The sequence below is a fragment of the Cynocephalus volans genome, chromosome 2, assembly GCF_027409185.1.
Source record: "Cynocephalus volans isolate mCynVol1 chromosome 2, mCynVol1.pri, whole genome shotgun sequence".
NCBI lineage: Eukaryota > Metazoa > Chordata > Mammalia > Dermoptera > Cynocephalidae > Cynocephalus > Cynocephalus volans.
In genome coordinates this window covers 132,894,945-132,917,700 of record NC_084461.1, presented here as the reverse complement: position 1 = coordinate 132,917,700, position 22,756 = coordinate 132,894,945, and the positions used below count along the sequence as shown (strand labels likewise).

Genomic DNA, 22,756 nt, shown 5'->3' with positions numbered 1-22,756 from the left:
TCCTTATGCCTGGCATGTAGATTAAGGAAGTAGTCTTGTGGGACTGAGCCCTTAACCTGTGGGGTCTGCGCTAACTCTAGGTAGTCAGTGTCATAACTGAACTGCAGGATACCCAACTGGTGTCTGGGAGTAGGAGAATTGGTTGGCTTAAAAAAAAACTTCCCCATATTTGGTGACCAGAAGTGTTGTGGGAGTGAGTAAAGAAAAGTGAGTTTTTCTTATACAGAAGGGCTCTGGGAGGACAGAAGAGGGGCCCCGTGGCAGGGGAGGCATCTCGGGAAGGTGGCTGGGGTCTAGCTGCTTTCTCTCTGATGAAGACCAGGCAGGGTTGCACACGCAGGGCAGGAGCCGGTGCTGTGTGAGGGCATCTGTGTGCTCATGACTTCTGGCCTTCTCCAGCTTTCCTGTCATATTCTCTGGTCCTTTGTCCCCGCCCAGCTCTTTCTTCCTAACCCTTCTCCATGGTTTCCCAGCTGCTCACTTCCTGCTGCCTAGACATGAAGCAGGTGATACTGTGCTCAGGGGCAGGTGCAGAGCAGGAATCTGTGCCAGCCTGCAGGCTTCCTCGATCCTGCCAGCATCCTCCCCTGCTTCTGTTGGCCTCTTCTTTGTGGCTTGGACCTGCCCGTAAGCTGTGGCTGGGGATCCAGGATTGGAGGCGATGACAGGGTGTGGCTGTGTCAAGAACCTGGGCATGACCCAGCATGCCAGGAAGTGGGAGGCTCCCTTGGTGTGGCAGTCAAAAACTCAGGAGTGCAAACCTCTGCGTTCTAGGCACAGCTCTGCCTGGGACTTGCTGTGTGACCTCGAGCCATTTACAGAGCTGCACTGGAGTGCAAGGGAGCGTAAGGTCTTGAGGACCCACTCCAGACTTGGGAATCAGATCTGCATTTTAACAAGATGCCTGGGTGGTTCATATAGACATTTAAGTTTGGGAAGCCTGCCCAGGAGACTCTCTCCTTGCCATTAGCATGTGGTTAGGGCAGCAATGGTGGTGATGACTATAGTCAATGTTAGGCCCCTGCAGAGCCTCCTCTGTGATGTGAAGGGGTTGGACCAGATGGCCCCTGTGGTAAAGAGTGCAAAATGGCACATAGACCCTAGATCTAGCCCTCAGACTGGTTTTGTTTGGCCTGATGACATGCTCAAATTCTTTTGGAATAAGGTGTGGTATTTAAAAATTGAGAAATTTCTCATCAATGTCTGGACTTCTAGCTTTTTTCTTGAACAATCAAGTGAGATGTGAAATAGGCCACATTCCATGTGACAAGAATCAGTTTCCCGCCACAAGCCTTGAAATTCACAGACCTTGATCCAAATTCTCTTCTAATCACTCATACTTTGAGGATAAAGTCCCAGGAACCTTTTAAAAAGTATGAAAAGATGCTCAGCCTCACCCTTAATATAACAATTACAAATTAAATCTACATCAAGTTACCGTTTTCCACCTGTCTTGCTAGTAAATATAAAAAAGTTTGATAATACACTGTGTTGACAAGGACAGAAGAAACTGGTCCTCTCACATACCAGTGGGAATGTAAATTGGTCCAGTGTCTAAGATGGACAATCTCTCGTTATCAATCAAACTTGCCAACCAACACCTACTCTTGACCAAATAATGCCAGTTCTAGAAATTTATCTCACAGACATGTTCACACACAGGAAATGTAATTCTAATACACACATACAAGGCTGGCCATTGTAGCACTGTTTGTGATGGCTATAGATTGGAACTAACCTAATTGTCCATCAATAGAAGACTAGCTAGATAAAGTGTAGGACAGCCATACAATTACATACTATGTGAGGAGCTCTTGTTATGATTTGGAAAGAGGATCTCCAAAATCATTTACTGAAAAAAGGAGGCTGTGGAACAGCGTGCAAAGTCTAGTACCATTTGTGTGTGGGAGAGTATCTGTGGAAAGAGACTCGAGGACCTGGCAACAGTGGTCACTTCTGGGGAGGGGACCTCGGAGGCTGAGGTACAGGGGTGAGAGGGAGTCTTTTCAACCATGTCAATGTGTTACTTCCTCAAAGAATAAAAAACTTAAAAACTTTCAGACACCTACATTGTGTGTTTCTAATTCCACAGGATTCTAATGTTTTACATCTTGGAGCCTAACTTTTAATGACTCTGGAAGACTCATCTTGCATGAGGCCAAATTTCTACTGATCTGCTTCTGGGTCCATATTCTGAGTCTCCCGGGCCCTGCTCTGTGGTGGAGTCAGGCCACAGCAGCCCTGTGAGCCTGAGCAGCTCTGATGAAGGGCTCCTTCCTGGCCTGGTATGGCTGCATGAACTCCAGCATGTCCAGGGCCACAGCCCTAGGCCCTCCCTCACTTTCCTCCCCTTCTCTGTCCTCCTAGGGGAGCCTTCTCGGTGGTGCGCAGGTGTGTGAAGGTGCTGGCTGGCCAGGAATATGCTGCCAAGATCATCAACACCAAGAAGCTCTCAGCCAGGGGTAGGTGCCTGATCTATGTCCTGCCCAGCCTCTGGGGCTCTTTTCCCTTATCCCCTCCCTCTTGGCTTAGCTCCAGGACCCGGGTCTGTCCCCTTAGGTGATGCTGATGGCATGGGTGTGACTCTTCTTGCTGAGGGTGTCATGAAAATAGACCCCCCTTTTCCTTTCTGGGAGTTGAGACTGGAGGCCACAGCCTCTCCCAGACAGGCCAAGCTCCTTGCCCCCCACCAGGTGAAGGCCAAGGTGCTGATGGGACTTCCTTCCCCTGCTCTCCTGACATCCCCTTCACCACTCCCCTCCAAGCCTCTGCTCTTGCTAGCCCCTCTGCCCACATGCCCTGCTCTGGCTCCTTACATGGCTGGTTCTTTCTAACCTTCAGATCTCAGCTCCATGTCACATCCTTTGAGAGGCTTCTCTGGCCCCCCCAATCTGAAGGGGTCTCCCCCATTTTCTCTCTGTGATTACTGTTGCTTTCCTTTGTGGTTTTCTCCTGACCAAGGCTTCTAGTTGCTGGTTTGCTTCCTTGTGTCACACCCATCTCCCTTCCTGACTGCAAGCACCACATGTGTGGGCTGAGTCTCATTCACAGCCTTGTGCCCAGCACCTAGGACAGCGCCTAACACCACTTGCTCAGTGAGTGTCCATCGAACTCCAGGTGGGCTCTGCTTCAACCACACCAGCCCACTCTCTGGTCCCTAAATAGTTGGAATGGGCTATGGCCTGGATTTTGGAAAAGATAACCACATAGTTCCAGTTTGGGAACCTCTGACCTAGGACCTTAAAAGTGGTCCGGGACCAGCAGCATCACTGGGAGATTGTTGGAAATGCAAAGCCTTGAGCCCCACTCCAGACTTCAAGATTCTGAATTTGCATCTTGACAAGATGGCTGGGAGATTCATATGGGCATTAAAGTTTGGAAAGCCTGCCCAGGAGACTCGCTTCTTGCCAGTAGCCTCTGTTAGGGCAGTAATGGTGGTGACCACATTGTGGTGTGTTGGAGAGGATTATCTTCAAAGATGCCAATCCTCATCCCAATAAAACAGTGTATAAGCTTCCATGGGAACCGCCTGGTGGTGGAAGGAATTGTGTTGGATGAGGTGGGCGCAGGTGTGGGCTGTGCAGCCTTGTGCAGCGTGGGAGATGTCATGGGAGGGGCTAGTACAGTGTCCAGGTGTTTGACAGGCTGCGGCTGTCTCAGCCAGAGCCCAGCAGGTGTGGGGTTCATGGAGGCATGCACAGTGGCTGGTACAGGATGTTCATGCTGCTCATGGCAGACCTCCCAGCAGGCCCTATGTTGGACAGTGTGTTGTTGCTGCCTTTCATCTCTCTGGCTCAGTGTTGCTGGGAGCTCTGCACTTTCTCCTGGTTACCAACCTCCCCCAGTGTCCTGCAGGAAGAAGAGGCTCAGCAGAGGGGAGGCTGGGGGTGGTGTGGGGGTCTCTGTAGGCCCAGAGCCCTCACGTGGCAGACAGTTTGGAAAGGCCGGAACTGTGGACGTCTGGAGTCAGATCCTGGGCAGGGAGCCAGGGTGGCACAAAGGCTGGCAGGAGCACTGCAACCCGTCCAAAGACCTGGATTGGCCTTGCCATTGATGTGTGACTAGTGGCAATCTGGTGCCCTCTCTGCTTTGTGTCTCTAGTGATTGAGAGAGATATCTCAATCCCTGAGGTGTAGCGGGGACAGGGCCAGAGTCACAAAGTGGGGATGACGAGTTGAGTTTGCCCCAAGAAGAGGTAGGGTCAGGAACTGAGCTCCTGGATGCTGGGGGTCTTGGGCCAGTTCACCACACTCTCAGGGACACGTCTACACACACACACACACACACACACACACACACACGCACACACACACGCACACCTTGAAAGAGACAGATGTGTGTGAGAGAGTGGAAGGCCATTACTCCTGTTCTGGAAGGTGACTAAGCATTTCCAGGACAGCGTAGACTCTGCGCTAAGCCAGGCAGTAACCACTCAAGCCCCCTCCCCTTGGCAATTTGTTGAATCTTTGTCCTTCGCAGGATGTGACCAGGCCCAAGTGAGTGTGGTGGTGGGGGTGGGGAGGTTATAGGGAAACTTCCTGAAGAAGTCTGCCAACTGCCAGGCGTTCTTCTCCCCAGGGGGAGAGGAGGAGCAGAGCTGCTTTTAGCAGGTTTCTTTGTTTGCCACTCATGGTGCCTCTGGGGGGTTTAGTACTGGATATTTGGCAACAAACTCTAAACTTCTTCTGCTGGCACTCCTGGGTGACTTCCCGCAGCTCCCAGCAGGGGCTGTGCCCACCCATGGCATCTGTCCACCCCTCCCAGGGATCTGTGGCTTCCCTTTCCCCACCCGGCCCAGCCTCTTCTAGCAAGGGGTTCTCAAATCCGAGAGATACTCTTATATGCACTTTTAAAGTAGTCTTTTAAAAAATGCTTTAGTATACACAATGCAAAGAAACCATGAAGAAATTAAATGAAAAGTAAAATTTTGCCTGTCCCAATTCCTGCTGAATCTCCTTGGGAGCCTTTTAAAAAATGCAGCCGCCCGAGTGCCACCCCTGAGGGTTGGACTCACAAGGTGGGACTCAAGCTCCTGCATTTTAAAAACTCTGCAGTCAGGAACGATAGCAGATTTAGGCTCAGGGCTAACTCCCGCCAGGTGCCCCTGGCCTTTGCCTCCCCAGGCACACACAGAAGGTGTTAACATTTTAGGGCATGCTGGGCACATGGACATGGCTGGTGCAGCCAGAAGTGACTGGCTGGGCTACTGCAACCCCTACAGGCCCCATGGAGGGTCACTTCCTCAGCTCTCCAGGGACCAGGCCCCAGGTACCGGGCAGGAAGCATGGCAGGAGCTCATCCAGGCTGCACCTGAACTTCAGTCACATCCCTGAAAGGGAGCCTCTGAGGAGACCCCTGGTTCCTGTCTCCCCTTCCCTCTCCCCATCCTTTGCCTGGCACTCTTGGTCCTCAGCATTATTTTTCCAATCTCCCAGGATTGGGAGACGTATAGATGCCCTATGAAGGGAAGGAGCATTTCCTGTTCCCAAGCTTGAGTTCTCTTTTCTCCCCTGGCTCATGTGCCTCCTGCCAGAACCCTGTGCCCGCCTGTCTGCTGGAGCTAAGGAACTCCTTGCTGTGGACAACTGGCTGGGGTGGGGAGAGGGGGCAGAGTCCAGAAGTCGGGTCCTCAGAACTATGGGTTCTAAAAAGGCTTGACCACCTTGCCAAGTGATTTTGGTGAAGGGACTGCTCCATTATCACTGGGCCTCAGTTTCCCCATCTATATAACAGAGCAAGGTCTCAGAGGTCGAGACGAATGTGATCCCTACATGTCTCAATGTTCTCAGTACATGAGAAAATGAAAACATTACAAACAGGGCTACAAAAATTATACTATAATGTATATGTTTACATTCAACAAATTAATGCCTTTAGCAGTGAAAGTTACAATGCAGTGTAATTTACTATGCACAAGATGATTACAAGATTTTAAAAAACAATTAGTTCCTAGCATCTTCAGCAGTGAGGTCTGGTAACTAGACACGAGTTTAAAGTTGTGTGACCAACGTTTTCTCTGAATTCTGTCATCGTAACTCTGCTTCTGGGTAATCTCACATGGAGAAAACATTAAAATTCTGTATTTGGGCCCCCCCACACTGAATGTATAGTCTAGGCCAGAGGTCTCCTTCCCCCTCTGACAAGCCCGACTTTCCCTTGCCAGAATTCTGGTTCTGCTGCGGGTGGGATGGAGTGGGGTGGGGCACAGGGTGTGGAGCAGGGGGAGGGTGCAGCCTTTCTCAGACCACTGAGGGGACCCCACTCCTCTGCTCAGGAATCAGCATCCCCTGCCCTGGAGGACATGCAAGGAGGCCTGGGAGGGAGGGGGAATTAAGAGTATGCCCCCAACCTGGCCCCCCTCCCCTTCCCCAGCCTGCAGCTGGTCTTCAGCTGAGGAGTCGAGCCTATGAAAACAGAGTTTGAACTTAACTGCTTTGCTAAGGGAAAAGCCACCTTTCAGTATTGATCTTGGCTTCTGCAGCCCTTGGAGGACAGTGAGTGATTGCTCTAGCGGAGGGTGAAGGCAGAGCTGGGTGCCTGGGACAAGGGTTGGTGCTAACTCCGTCCTCACCACCATCCTTGGCACCTGCCTGCTCTGGAGGGGCCATTCAGAGGCCAGGGTTCTAGTCCTGCCTCTGAGTTCCCTTCTGTGGGCCATGACTTTCCCATTCGGGAACTGGGGGCTAGTAGAGGTGGTGGTTAGAGCCCAGCTGTGCAGTCTGACTGCCTGCGGGCAAAGCGCAGCTCCTCTGCTCACCACTCAACACAGATGCAACTTTGGCCCAGGCACTTACCCTTTCTGAACCTCTGTTTCCTCCTCTGCAAAGCCAGAATAATAACAGTGACTCCCTCACAGGATTGTTGTGAGGGCGTGAAAGGCATATAAATTACCCCGCACAGGGCCTGGCACATAGTAAATATTCTACTCTTCTTAGTAGTTTCTTTTTGACTATTTTGTTTTTTAAATTAAGGCATTAACTACTGACTTGTGAGAAAAGCACCAAAAGGGAATTGGGGATGCATTTTCAGTTCCAGCCCTGCCACTCCTGGGGCCTCAGCTTGCCCAAGCTGCAATTTCCTCATCTATAAAAGAGGGACAGTGATGCCCACCACCCAGGGTTGTTGGGGGGGACTGGGTGGGGTCATGGTATGACCGTTCCCAGCAGCCTGACAGTCAAAGACCACAGGTGACAGATCCTGAACAAGACCTCTCTCCCAGGTGGGTGAGGAGACCCAGGGACAGCCGTCCTGGCAGGCAGGTGTGAGAGCTCTGGGTCAGCCCCGAGGCTGCCATGTACAAGTGCTACCCTGCCGACTCTTTGGGGCTCTCTGTGTCCCAGGTCCCAGAGTCCTCTAAAAGCAAGTTGGTTTCTGGGAATTAATATAGTTCTTCTGGAGAGAACAGCCACTCCCTTAGAAGGTTCGTTCATTCAATCGTTTGTTCTTTCATTCAGTTAATTCTTGAGCATCTGCTAAGTGCCAGGCATTCAGGTATATGTCAGGGCTATAACAAGGATCAAGTCCCTGCCCTCAAGGACACAGATGTCCATGAGACAGAGTGGAACATGCTATCCAGGGGCCCTGAGAGCACAGGAGCTGGTGGCATCTAAGGATGGGTAGAAATGAGCTATGGCTAGAGAATGACAGGTAGGAGGTGGAGAGGGAATGTTCCAAGATGAGAGAACTGAATGTGTGGCTCTCTCCCAAAGTGAGAGGGCTGAACAGGGCGTGCTTGGAGAAGTGAATTCCAGCTGTTCAGTCTGGCTGCAGCATGGGGCATGAGGGGTGGGCCTGGAGGAGGGGACAGCAGAAGCCAGACGTTGCGGGGCGTTCCAGGCTTCATGGAGCTTGGATCTTACACAGGAAGGGGCTTGAGAGCCCTGGAAACTGAGACCCACAGATGGGGAGGGTCACTGCAACCCAGCCTCTCCCTCTTTCCACTGCCTCCTCCTGCCTTCCTGGAGAACTCAAAGGCCCTGGCCAAAGTTGAGCAACCCACATGGGAGCCCTGCCTGGGAGGTGGGGATAATAAGAGGCTGTAAAGGAGGAGGGAGAGGGGGAGGGGGAGGTTCCTCCCCCACCTGGACTCACTTGAGCACTTGTGTTTCAGACCATCAGAAGCTAGAGCGGGAAGCCCGCATCTGCCGCCTGCTGAAACACCCCAACATCGGTGAGCCCTGGGAAGCCAGTGAGGGTGCAGTGGGGCTGGCCATCCTGGCACGGGGGTGTTTGAGGGTGGGGTGGGAAGCAGCTGCTCTCTTCTCTGGGGATGGAAGCAGGAGAGATGGGAAAGAGGGAGCCTTTAATGGTTTCCACATTCCTCAGAGACCAGCTTGTTTCGGGGGAAGGTGAAGAAAGGCCCTTCCTCCCATCCCACACTGCCGGCAGCCTCCTTCAGAAAAGCTGTTTCAGGAAAACTGAAGCTTGAGAGAGACGAAAATAGGCTGGGGGATAAAGCTTGGCCATCACTGGTGGGGCCCACTTCCCAAGCCCACCCCTGTGCTGAGTCAGCCTGGTACCGTGGCCCTGCCCTGCTCAGACCTGCCGCCCATCTGCCTCTCAGAGGCCAGCTCCAACTCAGTCCCTGCCCCCAGGGGAGACTGAGTGCAGGCTGCAGGGAGAGGCTAGGCTCACAACAGGCTAGGACGAGCCAGGGCAGCGGCACCCATGGGGACTGAAACACCATCTCACTGCCTGCCCTCCCTCCTCCAGCCCTGTGCAACTGGGGGCCTGATCCCTGCCTGTCAGGGTTCTGAGTCATGAGGAAGTGTGGTTTTTAGATCTAGTGTTGTAAGGGAATGGCTGTGTGACCTGGGGCAGGGGTACTATCCTCTCTGAGCTACTCTTCCCCATCTTAACAAGGAGGGGCCTGTCTGGACCGATGCTGCTGCTCCTTAATCCTCGGGCATCTTGTGTAAAGGTAGATTCTGATTCAATGGGTCTGGGATGGGGCCTGAGATTTTGTAGTTTTCACACACTCTGAGGCAATGCCAAGGCTGCTGATTCATAGACCATGCTTTGAGGAGCAAGGTCTAGGTGCTCTAAGGTCCCTTCCAACTCTGACAGCCACCACCCCTTCTCCCTCAGGAGGGAAGCAGTCTGTGCCCAGGGCCCCAAGAGTTAACTCTCTTGCTGGAGAGAAGCATCTCCATCTGCTATTTATACCCTGTAGGCACCTCCCCTTCCCTGCACAAACAGCAGCCAGAGGCTCCAGGGCCAGCATCAGAGAAAAGGCAGCAAGGTGGCTGGCTGGGAGGAACCCTGGCTGGACCCTGGTCTCTGACCTGCTAATGTCCTTACTGTGTGGCCTTGTGCAGTTCCTGCCCTCTTCAGGTCTTCAACTCCCCAGCTGTATGATGGAGGGGTTGTGAGTGGTCTCCAGCTGGAAAATCCCACGGCTCTTATGAAGGCTGTCAGTGGAGGCAGGAGGTGGGGGAGTGTGTGTGTGTGTGTGTGTGTGTGTGTGTGTGTGTGTGTGTTGCTGCACAGTTGCAGATGTCTCAGGTCAACACTCCCTCCTCCTATCTGTGCCTTTCTCTCCCTCTCATTCCCAACTGTAATGGGAGCAGTAAGTTATTGGCTCTGGGGCTGATGGACTGCAGTTCAAATCCTGGTTTGCTGCTTAATTGCTGTGTGACTCGGGACATGCGGCTTAAAACTCTGAAGCTCAGTTTTATCTGGAAAATGGAAATGATATCTACCTCATAGGGTTATGATGATTAAATACAGCATGGTACCGTGACAGTCCCAAGACAAGTGCTTTATTATCATTAAGCTATCCCCCCTCTTCCCCAGTCTACACCCTCCCACAGAGCAACCTTACCTGAAGATATCCTCTTGCCTGGAACTCCATAAGATTATCATTCCTCTGAGCCATCAAGATTTTCGGTCATCAGTGGAGGCACTGTATATACACAGCGCCTAAGAGAATGGGTTTTTCAGTTAGACACACCAGGTTTCAATCTCAGCTCTGCCGTTTACTAGGTGTTTGAACTTGGGCGGGCTGTGAACCTCTCTGAACCTCAGTATCCTCCTCTGTGTAGTGGGGAACCTTCTAGGACTGTTGGGTAGGTTAAATGAGATCGTACAAGTAGAGCACTCAGCACGAAGCCTAGCATGGGGTAAAAGCTCAAAGATGGTAGCTATCATCTTCATTGATCATTGAAGACGTCATTGTCACTGAGTCATTTGCTCTTTTATTTGTTCATTCATTCACCTGATGTCAAGGACCCACCATGGACCAAGGCGTCTGCTAAACACTGAGGATGTGCAGGAGAAATGATGGGGTGGGGGTGGGGCAGGGTGGCTGCTGTACAGGGAACTGGGGAGCAGACTGGGCATCTAGCACAGGAAAGTCCTCAGAGGAGCCTGGAGCTATTGCCAGGGCTGGAAGGGCCCTTGGAGGGTGCACTTTCCTGATCCTCCAAGCATCTCACTTCAAAGCAGGTTGTAATCTTCTCAAAGAAGTGCAAAGAGGTACAATGTGGGTGCAGAACATTACAGATGAGTCTGTTCCTAGAGAAACTAGACTGAGTCCTATTCAGCCTGCTTGGTGAATCCAAACGAGGTTACTGGTTGCTGCCTATGTGTGGTCACCTCCCAGCCTCAAGGGAACCAGGTCAGGGAGGTCCCTGGCTCAGCACAGGTCAGTCCAACTGTGCTGAGCACAAATAATTTGCCTCCCCAGATCCTGCTTGGGGGAAAACAGTACCCTGCTTTCTGTACCATAACCACCTCCAAATGGGGCAGACCCCGGAAGGCCACCTAAGGGCACAGAGAACCTGGTCTGTGCTAGGGACAACCTGAGAGTTTAGTAGGTGATTTGGGGTGGGGAAGGGAAGTGTGGTGGTTGCTGATGAAGATGATGATGTCTTCATTTATTGAACTCTTCCTAGTGCCACACACTGTGCTAAATTCTTTACAAGAATCATTGCATCAATTGCCCACAGCAGTCCAATGGTATTGGCACCACTTTAGGAATGGAGGCTCAGAGAGGTTAAGTCATTTGCCCAAAGTTACACAGCTTGTAAAAGGTAGGTCTGGGAGGTGAACACAGCAAGTCTGACCCCAGAGCCCATGTTCTCATCATTCTATTTAACTTCCCAAGTGGACATCACAAGTGTCAGGGGACACACAGGTAAGGAAAGTACTACCCTTCAACTTCTAAGAAAAAGACTGTAACTTTTGGAAATATCACAGGAATGTCAGACATTTATGAACCTAGCCACGTGAATGAAAACTAGGTCACAGATTTGTTTGTTTTATGACAATATTTTAAAAAGTCAAAAGTGACAGCATAAATCAATGGGCACAGACATGTCAATCACTCCACCAGGAAGCAGAACAGTTAGGCTGTGGCCCTTGAATCCTGCTTTTACTCTGAGGCTCTGGCTGAGATGTTCCTTAGGGCAGCCTCCACTGATGGGAGGAGAGCTTTGTGTGCAAAAACAGCACTGAAATAAGGAGTCCTGAGGTCTGTGGTGTGATTCTGCCACCTCTCAGGGACTGAAGCAGATGCCAGTACCGTTGAGCAGGTGGTGCACTGCCCAAGTGGGGGGTGAAATCCAGCCATATGTCCCTTGCCTGGCTGCTCAGAGAAGCAGCCCGTTATAATCAGCAAAAGTCACCAGCTGAGTGAGAGGCAGCTCTGGCGGAAACCTTCCCCAATTCTGTCCATTTCTCTGAGCCCCAAGGACATTTTCTAAAAGAGCAAAGGCTCTATCTAGTCAGAGGGTGGATCTGAGATCCCAGCCTTCTTGGGGCTCCTTCCAAAGGGCTGTTGGCCCAGTTCTGAAAGCCCTTTCTGAGATGATTCTGGCTGCATCTTGGCTTCTCAGAGCTTCTCACACTCAGGGAAGTTAAAGGCCAGGGTAGACAGGAGGGATCCACTCCCCAAGAGTCCACTTGGAGGAGGACGGGGAGAGGAGAGAGTCTGTTTCAAAACTTTAATTTAACACACTAATAATGCAAGTTTATTGTAGATAAATGAGAAGGCAAATACTTTTTTTTTTTTTTTTTAATAGAGATGACTGATAAGGGGATCTTTACCCTTGACTTGGTGTTGTCAGCACCACGCTCTCCCAAGTGAGCTAACCGGCCATCCCTACACAGGGATCCGAAACCGCGGCCCTGGTCCATCAGCACCACACTCTCCCAAGTGAGCCATGGGCTGGCCCTGAAGGCAAATACTTTTTGAAGTATCTCCTGTAACTTACCATATAGAGCTAACATTTTATGATATACATTTCCATATGATATATAATGTATGTACCTTCTCAAGTGCACCTACACATAACATCTCAGGTCAGGTTTCCTAGTAGCAGAGCCTGAGATAAGGATTTGGGTGCTGTTAGCAGCCAACGCTCCCAGCAGCTGGGGGATGGATGTACCAGCTCACTAAAGGGGATCTGGGCAGGGCACAGACAGAAAATACAATTAAATGTACATTTAAAAATTTATTTTGAAATGCACTAAAAAATTAAAATAGTTAATGGACAGAGAAATGGATAGAAATGTATCCAAAGCAAGTATAGAAAAGCATTAATGATAGAATCTACGTGGTGGGTATATGGGTATTGACTGAACTGTATGTCTGAGATTTTTTATGATAAAATGTTGATATGAAATTAAAGTAGGCTTATATGTGCTCTTAAGATTTTGCTTTGAAATATATTTAAAACATCTTTCAGTTATTTTTTATAAATATGTGTCATCATTTAAGAATGTTTTAAAATGTTTATTTAAATCTGTGTCCCCTTCACTCTCCATCCCTGGTCCCATCTTCCTTCCCCTGTAGGCGCCCACTCCCTGAGGGTATTTGATGCCTGTTTCTCAGTCCATTCTCCAAACCTTATGTGCAAATATGAGAGCCATAAACAATTCAGGGGACTCAGTACTGAGTCAGAAATACATGCACATGGCGAAAATTCAGATGGCACTGGGGTTTAAAGTGAAAAGTAGGTCTCTCCCCATGACCCCTCCTCCCCCAATTCCTTTCCGCAAAGGCACCCCCAATGCCTGCTTCTCTATATTCTCCCAGAGAGATTTATGCCATACATAAGCTTAAATATATCCTTTCTAAAAAGTACTATGCATACTGTTTTGCACTTGGCTTCTTCACCAAACAGCATAATTTGGAGATGATTCCGAACCAGTGGATACATAACTACCGCATTATTTTAACAGCTGTGTAATTTTCCATTGTGCAATGGATCATAATTCACTGAGCCAGCACCCCTCTCGTGGACATTTTTAGGTTGTGGTGGAGGGAAAGATGTGAGCTCTGTCCTGTGAGAACTTGCTCTTGGTTGACAGGGTGCAGCCCCCAGAGTCAGCCCCAGGCCTCAGCCTCTTCCTTTCAAAAGCTCAGGGGTAATTCTAGGAGCTCTAGACTCCTGGGAACTTTGCCTCTGTTGGTGGTAAATGAGGTGTGAAGAGATGACAGTTTCTCAGCACTCAGAACCCAGGGACCGCTGTCACTCCTGCCTCCAGCCTCCAGGGCTCTATTGTCTCCTCAGACCTGGGAGAAGAGCAGGGCCAGCACTGAGTGAGCACTGATGGTATGCCTCACAGAGCTCTCACAACAAGCCTGCAAGCTCAGGAGTTTCATTCTCATTGTCGAGGCAAGGAAAGAGAGGCTCAGAAAGGCCTACCAACTTGCCTGAAGTCACACAGCTAGTATAGGACAGAGATTGCAGTCACACACTCTTTCTATGACTCTGGCCTGCCCAGCAACGAAACTGAGGGTTGGAGAGAGGAGGGGACCAAGCTTTGACCAAAACAGAGGCCTTTCCTCTATTCTCAGTGGCTGTGTGGGAAATTGGGATGTCAGCTGTACAAGTGGTGAGAGGGAGGACAGGGTGGGGAGCAGTGTGTCCTGATGTAATCAACCTCCTCGGCCCCTCCCACAGTCCGACTCCACGACAGCATCTCTGAGGAGGGACACCATTACCTGATCTTCGACCTGTGAGTTTGGTCCAACCCTGGCATGTACCAAGGGGGTCTGGGGCAGCTTGAGCAGGGATGACCTCTCTGGGACTTTGGCCTGAACAGTCCCAAACACACCCAAGCTGGGCTGGATTCCCTCTTCTAGTTCAGAGTTTCCCCAAATGTGGTAGGCCTGCCACCCAAGCAGTGAGGTTGGTTTTCCTGAAACACCACAGACACTTCTAACTTTCGTCGCATATTGATTTTTGTTTCTCTTCTATTCGTGGCCAGTGATGCTGGTTTTCCATCTGTAGTGCTGATATACAGTTCCCTTTTGGAATACAGTGTATGTTTAATTTTTCCAAGTCAGTCGACTGAAAGAAAAGCAATAATGAGATGATAGGCCTCAGTGGTTCCTGGGTTGGCAGAGAAAATCAGCAATGGCCATGGTCTCATCTGTAAAAAACAGCCCTTGAGATGTTGATAATGGGGGAGGCCATGCGTGTGTGGAGCTGGAGTATATGGAAAATTGCTATACCTTCCACTCAATTTTGCTATGAACCCAAAGCTGCTCTAAAAAATAATAAAGCCTCTAAAAAAACCAAAACAGAACAAAAAAGCCCTTGGGCTTCCTAATGCACCCAGTGATGTGTTCTGAGTGTCCTACCCCTCCTGACTCCAGCCTGGGCCCCTGGGGGAGAAGGGCAGCGGGTGGAGGAGGAGAAGGGAGGGGAATCAGCAGAAAGGTGTGCTGGAAGACCAGAAGGGGCTTGCCGCAGGGGGCACTCCAGTGGCCTCAGGGCTTCTCCGTTTGGGTGAAGTTCTGAGGTCCCTGGCCCCATGCTGAGCTTCCTGGAGACTCCTCCAGACCAGGCAGCCCCTGGGGTCTCTATGGGAAGGTAATTCCATGCCTGTTTCCCCAGGGTTACTGGTGGGGAGCTGTTTGAAGACATCGTTGCCAGGGAGTATTACAGTGAGGCTGATGCTAGGTGAGTGCCAGGTGTGGTCTGGCTAGGGCACCCAGGGGTGGTCTGGCTAGGACACTCTTGCCCCTGTTGGCTTCCCAGGGGAGGAGGCCTGACCCCTTCCTCTCTCTCCCCAGTCACTGCATCCAGCAGATCCTGGAGGCCGTGCTGCACTGCCACCAGATGGGGGTGGTGCACCGAGACCTGAAGGTGAGCAGCTCACCATGGCGTGGCTCGGCCTGGAGCCTGCCGGGTCCAGGAGCCCCTCTATCCTCTGCACCTCCCTCCTCCTGCAGAGCCGGGTATTATCTGAGTCCCTTTAATTTACCTGAGTTAGGCTGGGAGGGGGTGGGTGGGAATATTTCCCCCACTGTCCTGATGAGGAAACTGAGCTCAGGAAGGTAGAGCATCTGGGTTTTGGCCCCATGAGCTTTGTGCCTGGCCAGGCGAGATGCAGTTAAACTACCAAGACTGGCTGTGGGGGGTGGGGAAGAAGGTAGGCTGTGTTTAGTCCCAACTAGGCCACTTCCTGGCTGCATGGGCTCGATGATCTCGACCTCCCTGAGCCTCAGATTCTTTACAATGGAGGTTGCCATAGCAACCTCTGCAATGGGGTTGGTCAGGTTGTCAGATGAGATAGCACAGTGCCTGGAATACAGACGCCTTGTTCCTCTTGTTCCTGGGTCTCTGGCAGGCCAGGGGAGAAGAAAGCAGGATTTGGGTCCCCCATCTTCCCACCTGAAGAAGGAAATTGACAGGACTAAGCAGGTGTGGAGTCCAGGTTGGCACCAGCCACACAGCCTTGCCTTGTAAGCACAGACTTCATGGGTCTCCTCAGTGGCGCCTCGTGGCATCAGTGGCTGGTAGCTCATATCATCCCTGTTTTGCAGAGCAGGAAACTAAGGCCTAAAGGGTCCAAGGGATTTGCCTAAGGATATGCAGTTCAATTGTGTCTGAGCTAAGACGAGGGAGCTCTGGCCTTCATACACCAGATCCTGTGACCTCAGGGGTCTGGTACTAAAAAGCCACTCAATCCAGCTCCTGCTTCTGCAGCAGTCCCTTTTAGGGTAACCCTGCCAGCTGTCCGTTGAACCTCTGCTTTTTGGTCTTCAGTGACAATGAACTCTCTTCCCATGCGGTAGCCCCTTGCACTAGTAGGGAACGCTCTTTTGCTCTTTCTTGCTGGGGGGGGCTTCACCCTGAACCCCAGTTCTGCCCTTTGGAACCACACAGAGACCAAGCCTTGAGCTCAGAACAGGCCTGAGGGACTTGGGCAGCTTGTTGTATCTCCTAAGTCTTCTGCAGGCCATCCTCCCCTATTCCCACCCAGAATGTGACTTCCAGGCCCTCCTCATCCTGGGCATCCCCCAACCCTGGGAACATTCCAGTTGGTCCAGGTCTGTTTTGGGGCACAGTGCTCTGAACAGAATCTCTGACCAACTCCAATTGTCTTGGGTGGTCCTGTCTTCTCACCTTAGCCCCAGGTGAGCTCCCTATGGCTGGGTCTAGACCCACAGGCAATTGTGCACTTGAAGAGGGTCTCCAGCCAGACATCAGGGTGGTTCTCCCTGAGGGCCTGTTCCCATTATAGCTGCAGCCCCTGCACAGAAGGAGGAAGGAGGAGAGGCAGCCCAAATTTAGGCCACTCTGGATACACTAATTAGCAGCACATTCATCAAATCAGGGCAGGACGGCTACCGAGACCTAGGACATGCTGGGAACGCAGTCCCCAGAGGACGTGGAGGCCTTCACGAGCCAAGCAGGGGGAGCTGTATTAGCTTGGGTCCAGCCTAGCTTTGGACAGTTAAAGGTCAGAGGCGGGACCCCTCAGAAGTCCCACTGGGAAAGGGGATTGGAGGACTGGAAACCAACTCTCTCCAGAGACTCTGAGCCCCTCTTCAAGCAGAAATATGAGTACTAATTTTTATCAAGCACTTACTGTAAGCCACTGCAAAGTGCTTTACATGGATTATCTCAATTAATCCATACACCACCCCATCAGGTAAGTATTATCCCCATTTTCTGAGAGGAAGCTAAAGCTCACAGGAGGGAAATAATTTGCCCAAGTTCCACAGCAAGAAGTGGCCGTGCTGGGATTAGAAGCCAGGCTATCTAAGTGCCCAGCCCATGCTCTTAGCTCTGTCCTGAGTGCCAAGGTGGAGGCAGACCAGCAGGAAGTGGAGGAATCCTGGAGCCCTGAGCCAGTGGAAGGCAAGAGCCTCAATGCCCCAGAGGCCAGGTGTGGGCCCTTCCCTAAGTTAGTTGCTGGTCCCATGTACAACCCCCACCATCTTTCAGCCTAGTGGTTAAGATGGAGTGACTTTGCCTAAGTTCTGGCTCTCACTTGCCAGCTGTATGATCTTGGTCACGACACTTAACCTCTCTGAGTCTCAGTTTCATCCTTTTTATACATATGACACATACTTATTAAGTGTCTACTGTGTGGCCCGCCCCCCGCTATGTCCTAGGTGCTGGTGATACAGTGGTGGACAGGACAGATAAAGAACTCACATTCCACAGGGGTAACAAGCACAAAGACAGATGGGAAAACATTACAGATTATGATGAGATTTATGAAGGTAGCAACAGGAGCTAAGGCAGAGGGTGCCTGAGGGCTCAGCCTCTAGATAGAGTAGATAGAGTAGCATGGAGGGCCTCTAGGAAGGGGTGTCATCAGGGTAAGAGCCAAACAAAGAGAACTGGCCAGCCCTGTGAAGCTTGGGGGAGAGCAAATCAGGCAGGGGGGACAGGAAGTACAAAGGCCCTGGGGCCCAAACAAGCTGGACTGTTTCAAGGACATAAGAAAGCCACTGTAGAAAATGGGGATAATGGCACTTACCACAAAGGGTTGTTGAGATGATAAAGAGAGGGTGCATGCAAAACACTCTGCCCCGTGGCTGGGACATAGTAGGGGCACAATAAATGCTGCTTCTTCCTTATTGCAGTGGTGGCTGTATCACCCCCATCCCGACCCGTGGCCTCAGCCCCAGCTCCAGACCCTGAGGGGAGGGGAGAGTGGGGTGGCTGCTGGAGGAGAGGTCTTTCTGTTGTAGAAGAGGGATATCCTGCTGTAGGACAGTCCCCTGAAGCTTAGAATTCTGTGGCCAGGCTGGAGGTGGGGGAAGGTGGGCCCTGGATTGTCCAGCCACTTGCGTCCACACAGGTGAGATTCTGAATCTGCTGATGTTTCTTGGCCCTCTCTTCCTCTTACTCCCTCTTGGTCCTGGGAAGCCGGAGAATTTGTTGCTGGCCTCCAAGCTCAAGGGTGCCGCGGTGAAGCTGGCAGACTTTGGCCTGGCCATAGAGGTGGAGGGGGAGCAGCAGGCGTGGTTTGGTGAGTGGGGGCAGGCTGGCGGGGTGTTAGGGCAGCCTTTGTGTGACATGTCAGCCTCTTGGGATCCTCTGCCCGAGTGAGGGTGGGCCAGCCAGGGCTCAGGGAGCAGAGATCCCACCCCACCTCGCCTCTGAGCCAGTGCGTGGTGCTCATCCTGTGGGGGCCAGGCACAGGGGCACAGTTAACACTGAAATGGTACCACTGCTTTTCATAGGATATCACATATGAGTAAACAGAGGCAAAGAAATTTAGGAAAGGTCAAGGGAGCATAAAAGGGATAGAGCCAGGACTCAGGCTCAGATGATCCCACTTGCTCTGGGAATTTGGTACAACTGGGTCCCTTTGAGCTATCTGGGGGTAGTTTTTAGTGGGCGATAATGATCAGTGGTAAAGAACTAGAGCTCTGCATTCAAATCCTGACTCTGCTACTTACAAGGTGTGTGACTGTGAGTGAGTCATTTCACCTCTCTGAGCCTTCATTTCCTCATCTGTGAAATGGGGATAATAATAGCATGGTCCTAAGGGCTGTCTGAGAATTAGACGAGACCAGGCATGTAAGGTGCTCAACCCAATGCTTAGCACATACATTCAGTAACTAGAAATTATTCTTATAATTACTTGTTAGAATACTTTTGGCATCCATTATTTTAATTGATCCTCTCAACAACACCGGAAGGTATTAAGATAGGAAGCCCTAATCCCTCATTTGACAGATGAGGAAACCGAAGCCTAGAAGGTAAAGAGACTTACCCAAGGGACTTGGGGCCAAAGCCAGAGTTAGGAACAGACCTCCTGACATCCCATGACCAGCTCCTACAGGGAGTGGGGAGTGGGCATGGGTTTAGCTCTCAGCCTGGAGCTGACATGGCAAGTACATTTCATCTTGAGGGCCACTAGCAGTTGATTAGCAGTGGGTGCTGGGAGGGTTGTGTTGGGAAGTTCATGACCCTGAGTCAGGACCCCGTGGGAAGGAGATCTGTGGTTGATTACTGCTGTCTGCCATAGGCTCTGGAGTGGGCAGCAGTGACACATGTGCTCTGTACTTGTCAACCTGCTCTGGAGGCTTTGCTGGCTTAGCAGGCCAGGCTTATGCTCTCGGCCCACTGGGATTGCACAATGCAAACCCATGCTCTGGAGGCAGGGGCTGTTTTCTCCAGCTCCAGGGCAACCCTCATCTCTTCCAGCAGGATCTTGCTGCAGGTTATTCACGTGCCAACCTCTGTATGTATGTCTCTGCCTGTCTGTGTGTCTGGGGAACAGGGTTCGCAGGGACACCTGGATACCTTTCCCCAGAAGTTCTGCGGAAGGACCCATATGGGAAGCCTGTGGACCTGTGGGCCTGCGGTGAGTTCATCCAAAGGCCCTTCTGTCCCCCAGCTGTCCCCGCTTCTGGGCCCCTCTCTCTCCCTTCCCATCACTCCCCTTCCCCCATCTCTCCTGTCCACAGGAGCTTGAAGGTTCTCCTGGTCCTCTCCCCAGGTGTCATCCTCTACATCCTGCTGGTTGGGTACCCCCCGTTCTGGGATGAGGACCAGCACCGCCTGTACCAGCAGATCAAAGCCGGCGCCTATGATGTGAGTGTTGCTCCTCTCTCCAGCTCCCGTCATCCTCTGGTCCCCTTCCAGTGAAAGCCAAAGCCCAGTGAGATTGGAGATCTGAAGATACCTCCCTCCCACCTTCCCAGGCCACTTAAGTACCTGCCACTCTCTAGTTCTGGGGCAGGGGATGACCGCAGGGGAGCTTGAAGACTGACCAGGGCCAGGCAATGACCACGCTGTGCCTAAGGATTAGGGGATCAAAGTGGTGGGATTTATCCTGTAGGGCCCCAGAGGATAGAAGCAGCACCAAAGTAGGGTGATGAGTGGGGGAGAGGCAAGACCCTGGAGCCAGATTTTATCTCTTTCTCTCTTAGGTATATAAATAATAATAATGGCTAACACTTCTATAGCTCTCTTTTGAATGTTTTACATATGTTATTACATTTAACCCTCTCACTAATCTATAACATATATGCTCTTATTATCCCCATTTTACAGATAGGAAAACTGAGGCACAGAGAGATTAAGTAACTGCCCAGATCACATAGCTAAGAAATGGTAGGGCTGGGATATGAACCCAGGTAGTCTGGCTGTAGTGTCCATTCTTCTAATTACCAAGCTATTCTGCAAGGCTGATATCTATCAAGCTGTGTGCCATGTGTTTTATATTACATTTAATCCTCACAACATCTCTAGGGATAGCTTGCGGGGTCACACGACTTGCCCAGGTCACACAGCCAGGGAGGCAGAGTCAGGACTTGAACCCAGGCCGTCTGATTCTTAAGTTTGGGCTAAATCCACGGGCCTCCCATTCTCCAGATCAGGCACAGCCTCAGAAAGGCAGAGGGAGGTACCCTTTCCCTCTGACCATATTCTGACTTTGTCCTAGGATCAGGGACACTGTCCTTCCCTGACCCAGAGGAGCCCCAAATCGTTCTGGTTATGGATGCCCAAGTGGATGGGCAGTAGGACCCCTGCCTGCTCCCCTGCCAGTCAGGGGCTGGGGGATCGCAGGGGTGGCCTGGGGCAGTCTGGGCAAACCTGGCCCCTCTGCCCCTTCCAGTTCCCATCACCAGAATGGGACACCGTTACCCCAGAAGCCAAGGATCTGATCAACAAGATGCTGACCATCAACCCATCCAAACGCATCACAGCTGCCGAGGCCCTTAAGCACCCTTGGATCTCGGTGAGCCTTCCTCAGCAGGGCCCCTCCCAGGACCTCAAGATCTAGGCCCCCACAGAGTCCTGGCTCTGCTCCTGGCCCCTCAGCCCCAACATGGAGCCAAGGGGGCTTAATCCAAGAGACTGACCCTGCTGTGGTTCTCAGGGGTTAAATGGAAACGAGGGGTGTTCTGGGTTGGCATCATGACTAGGGGTGCTACTGGCATTGAATGTCTGATGCAGGGGTCCTAAGCACCCTGCAACATTGCCCCAGGACAGAGATGCCAGCCACACCTGCATTAAGACGTCCTGCTGAGGGACTCCTGCGTAGGCCTGTCTTCCTTCCCACCTTCCACCCACTGACTTCTCCCCCACTCCCTCTAGCACCGATCCACCGTGGCCTCCTGCATGCACAGACAGGAGACCGTGGACTGCCTGAAGAAGTTCAATGCCAGGAGAAAACTGAAGGTAACAGGTCTTCACCCTCCGTGCCCTGTACGTGGGAGTGACTCGGCCTGGGACTCCACAGAGACCGAGACTCACTCACTAGTTCTTTCCTCCATTGACTCAACAAGCATCTATTGAGCACCTACTGCACGCTGGGCAGTGGGCTGGGCTTTGGGGAGTGAGCAGTGAATTAAACCCCTCCCCACCCTGCCTGAGCTCTCAGCCTAGCAGAGAGGACAGACAAACAACCAGAACATTCAGGGCATGGTGAGTGCTGTGCCTGGGTGGTGTGAATACAGAGCAGGGCGGAGGCATTCCCAAGTCTGGAAGGATCAGGGAAGGATCCCAGGAAGCCTTCCTGGAGCCAGTGGCGTTTAAGCTGAGACCCTGAAGGATGAGCAGATATTAGCCAAATGTAGAGTCAGAATGGGAAGATGTTCCAGGCAGAGTGAACGGCCGTGCAGAAGTTTGGAAGTGTGAGCACAACCCCTCAGGGGGACCACAGGTGGAGTGCTGTGGCTGGGGAGAGCTTCTGGGGGTGAGATGTGACCCTGGTGGGGTGAGAGGCCCCAGCTGCTAAGAGCTGGGGAGGAATGGCTGAGACACTCAGACAGTGGTCGTGTCTCCGAGGAAGCCACAATAGGACCCAGGTAGGCCTTGAGCTGTGGCCTCTCAGTGGATCTTGCGTGCTCTCAGGACTGTGACATCTCTTGGCCTAGCCCTTGGTGGGCAAGGAGGGGCCCCCGGCTGGTCAGGACAGAGGAGCCATCAGCACGCCGGGGACACTGAGGTACAGATGCAAGTCCTCTGCTCATTTGGAACCTCCTCACCTTCTGTTCCCAGGCCTGGAATGGTGGCTTAGGATGGGGACATCAGCAGGGGGGTGATGGCCGGCATGGCGCCTGAAGGACTGAGTCCCACCCCCACCCTGCAGTGGGAGCCTTCCAAAGTCTCAAAATAAGAATCAGGGATTCTTAACATCATAGACTGTCAGATTGAGAGAGTGTCCAAGTGAGGTCCAAATCAGTGTCAGAACCAGAAGGACCGTTATGCCCCAGCCTTCTCGTTGACAGAAGAGGTTTCTCTATGCTGAGAATCCTCCAGGGTTCTGAGCCCACGGGGCATGGAGGGATGAACTAGTCCTGGAGCAAGGTGCTCACAGACCCGGGCAGAAGACTGAGAGGTGAGGGGGCAAGGGACGTAAAGTCTGCCACCCTTGCCCAGGCAGGAAATTTCCATGGCCTTTAGGAGCCCCTGCTGGTAGGTGTCCTCAAGTCCATCAGCTTTGGCTGGCCAGGCTGCAGACCTATTAATATCTGCTCCTAGGATGGCCCTGTCCCAGGAGCTGTGCCAGCTAAAGACTAGCTCATCCTGAGTGCTCCAGG

At 51.8% G+C, this 22,756-nt stretch overlaps 1 protein-coding gene across 2 annotated transcripts in view; it reads left to right on the top strand.

The window, feature by feature from the left end:
* Nucleotides 1–7,903: 7,903 nt before the first annotated feature.
* CAMK2A (calcium/calmodulin dependent protein kinase II alpha) overlaps nucleotides 7,904–22,756 on the top strand; it is a 38,003-nt gene continuing 23,150 nt past the window's right edge. Inside the window, exons 1-10 of one of the 2 annotated variants that reach the window (XM_063084042.1) lie at nucleotides 7,904–8,019; nucleotides 8,111–8,170; nucleotides 13,911–13,965; nucleotides 14,850–14,915; nucleotides 15,029–15,101; nucleotides 18,123–18,225; nucleotides 19,486–19,569; nucleotides 19,705–19,799; nucleotides 20,827–20,949; nucleotides 21,309–21,392. In XM_063084042.1, coding sequence (XP_062940112.1) covers nucleotides 15,075–15,101; nucleotides 18,123–18,225; nucleotides 19,486–19,569; nucleotides 19,705–19,799; nucleotides 20,827–20,949; nucleotides 21,309–21,392 — 516 coding nt within the window. In that variant the 5' untranslated portion in view covers nucleotides 7,904–8,019; nucleotides 8,111–8,170; nucleotides 13,911–13,965; nucleotides 14,850–14,915; nucleotides 15,029–15,074. The remainder of the gene's footprint in view (nucleotides 8,020–8,110; nucleotides 8,171–13,910; nucleotides 13,966–14,849; nucleotides 14,916–15,028; nucleotides 15,102–18,122; nucleotides 18,226–19,485; nucleotides 19,570–19,704; nucleotides 19,800–20,826; nucleotides 20,950–21,308; nucleotides 21,393–22,756) is intronic. The other variant, XM_063084034.1, reaches the window with a different exon arrangement.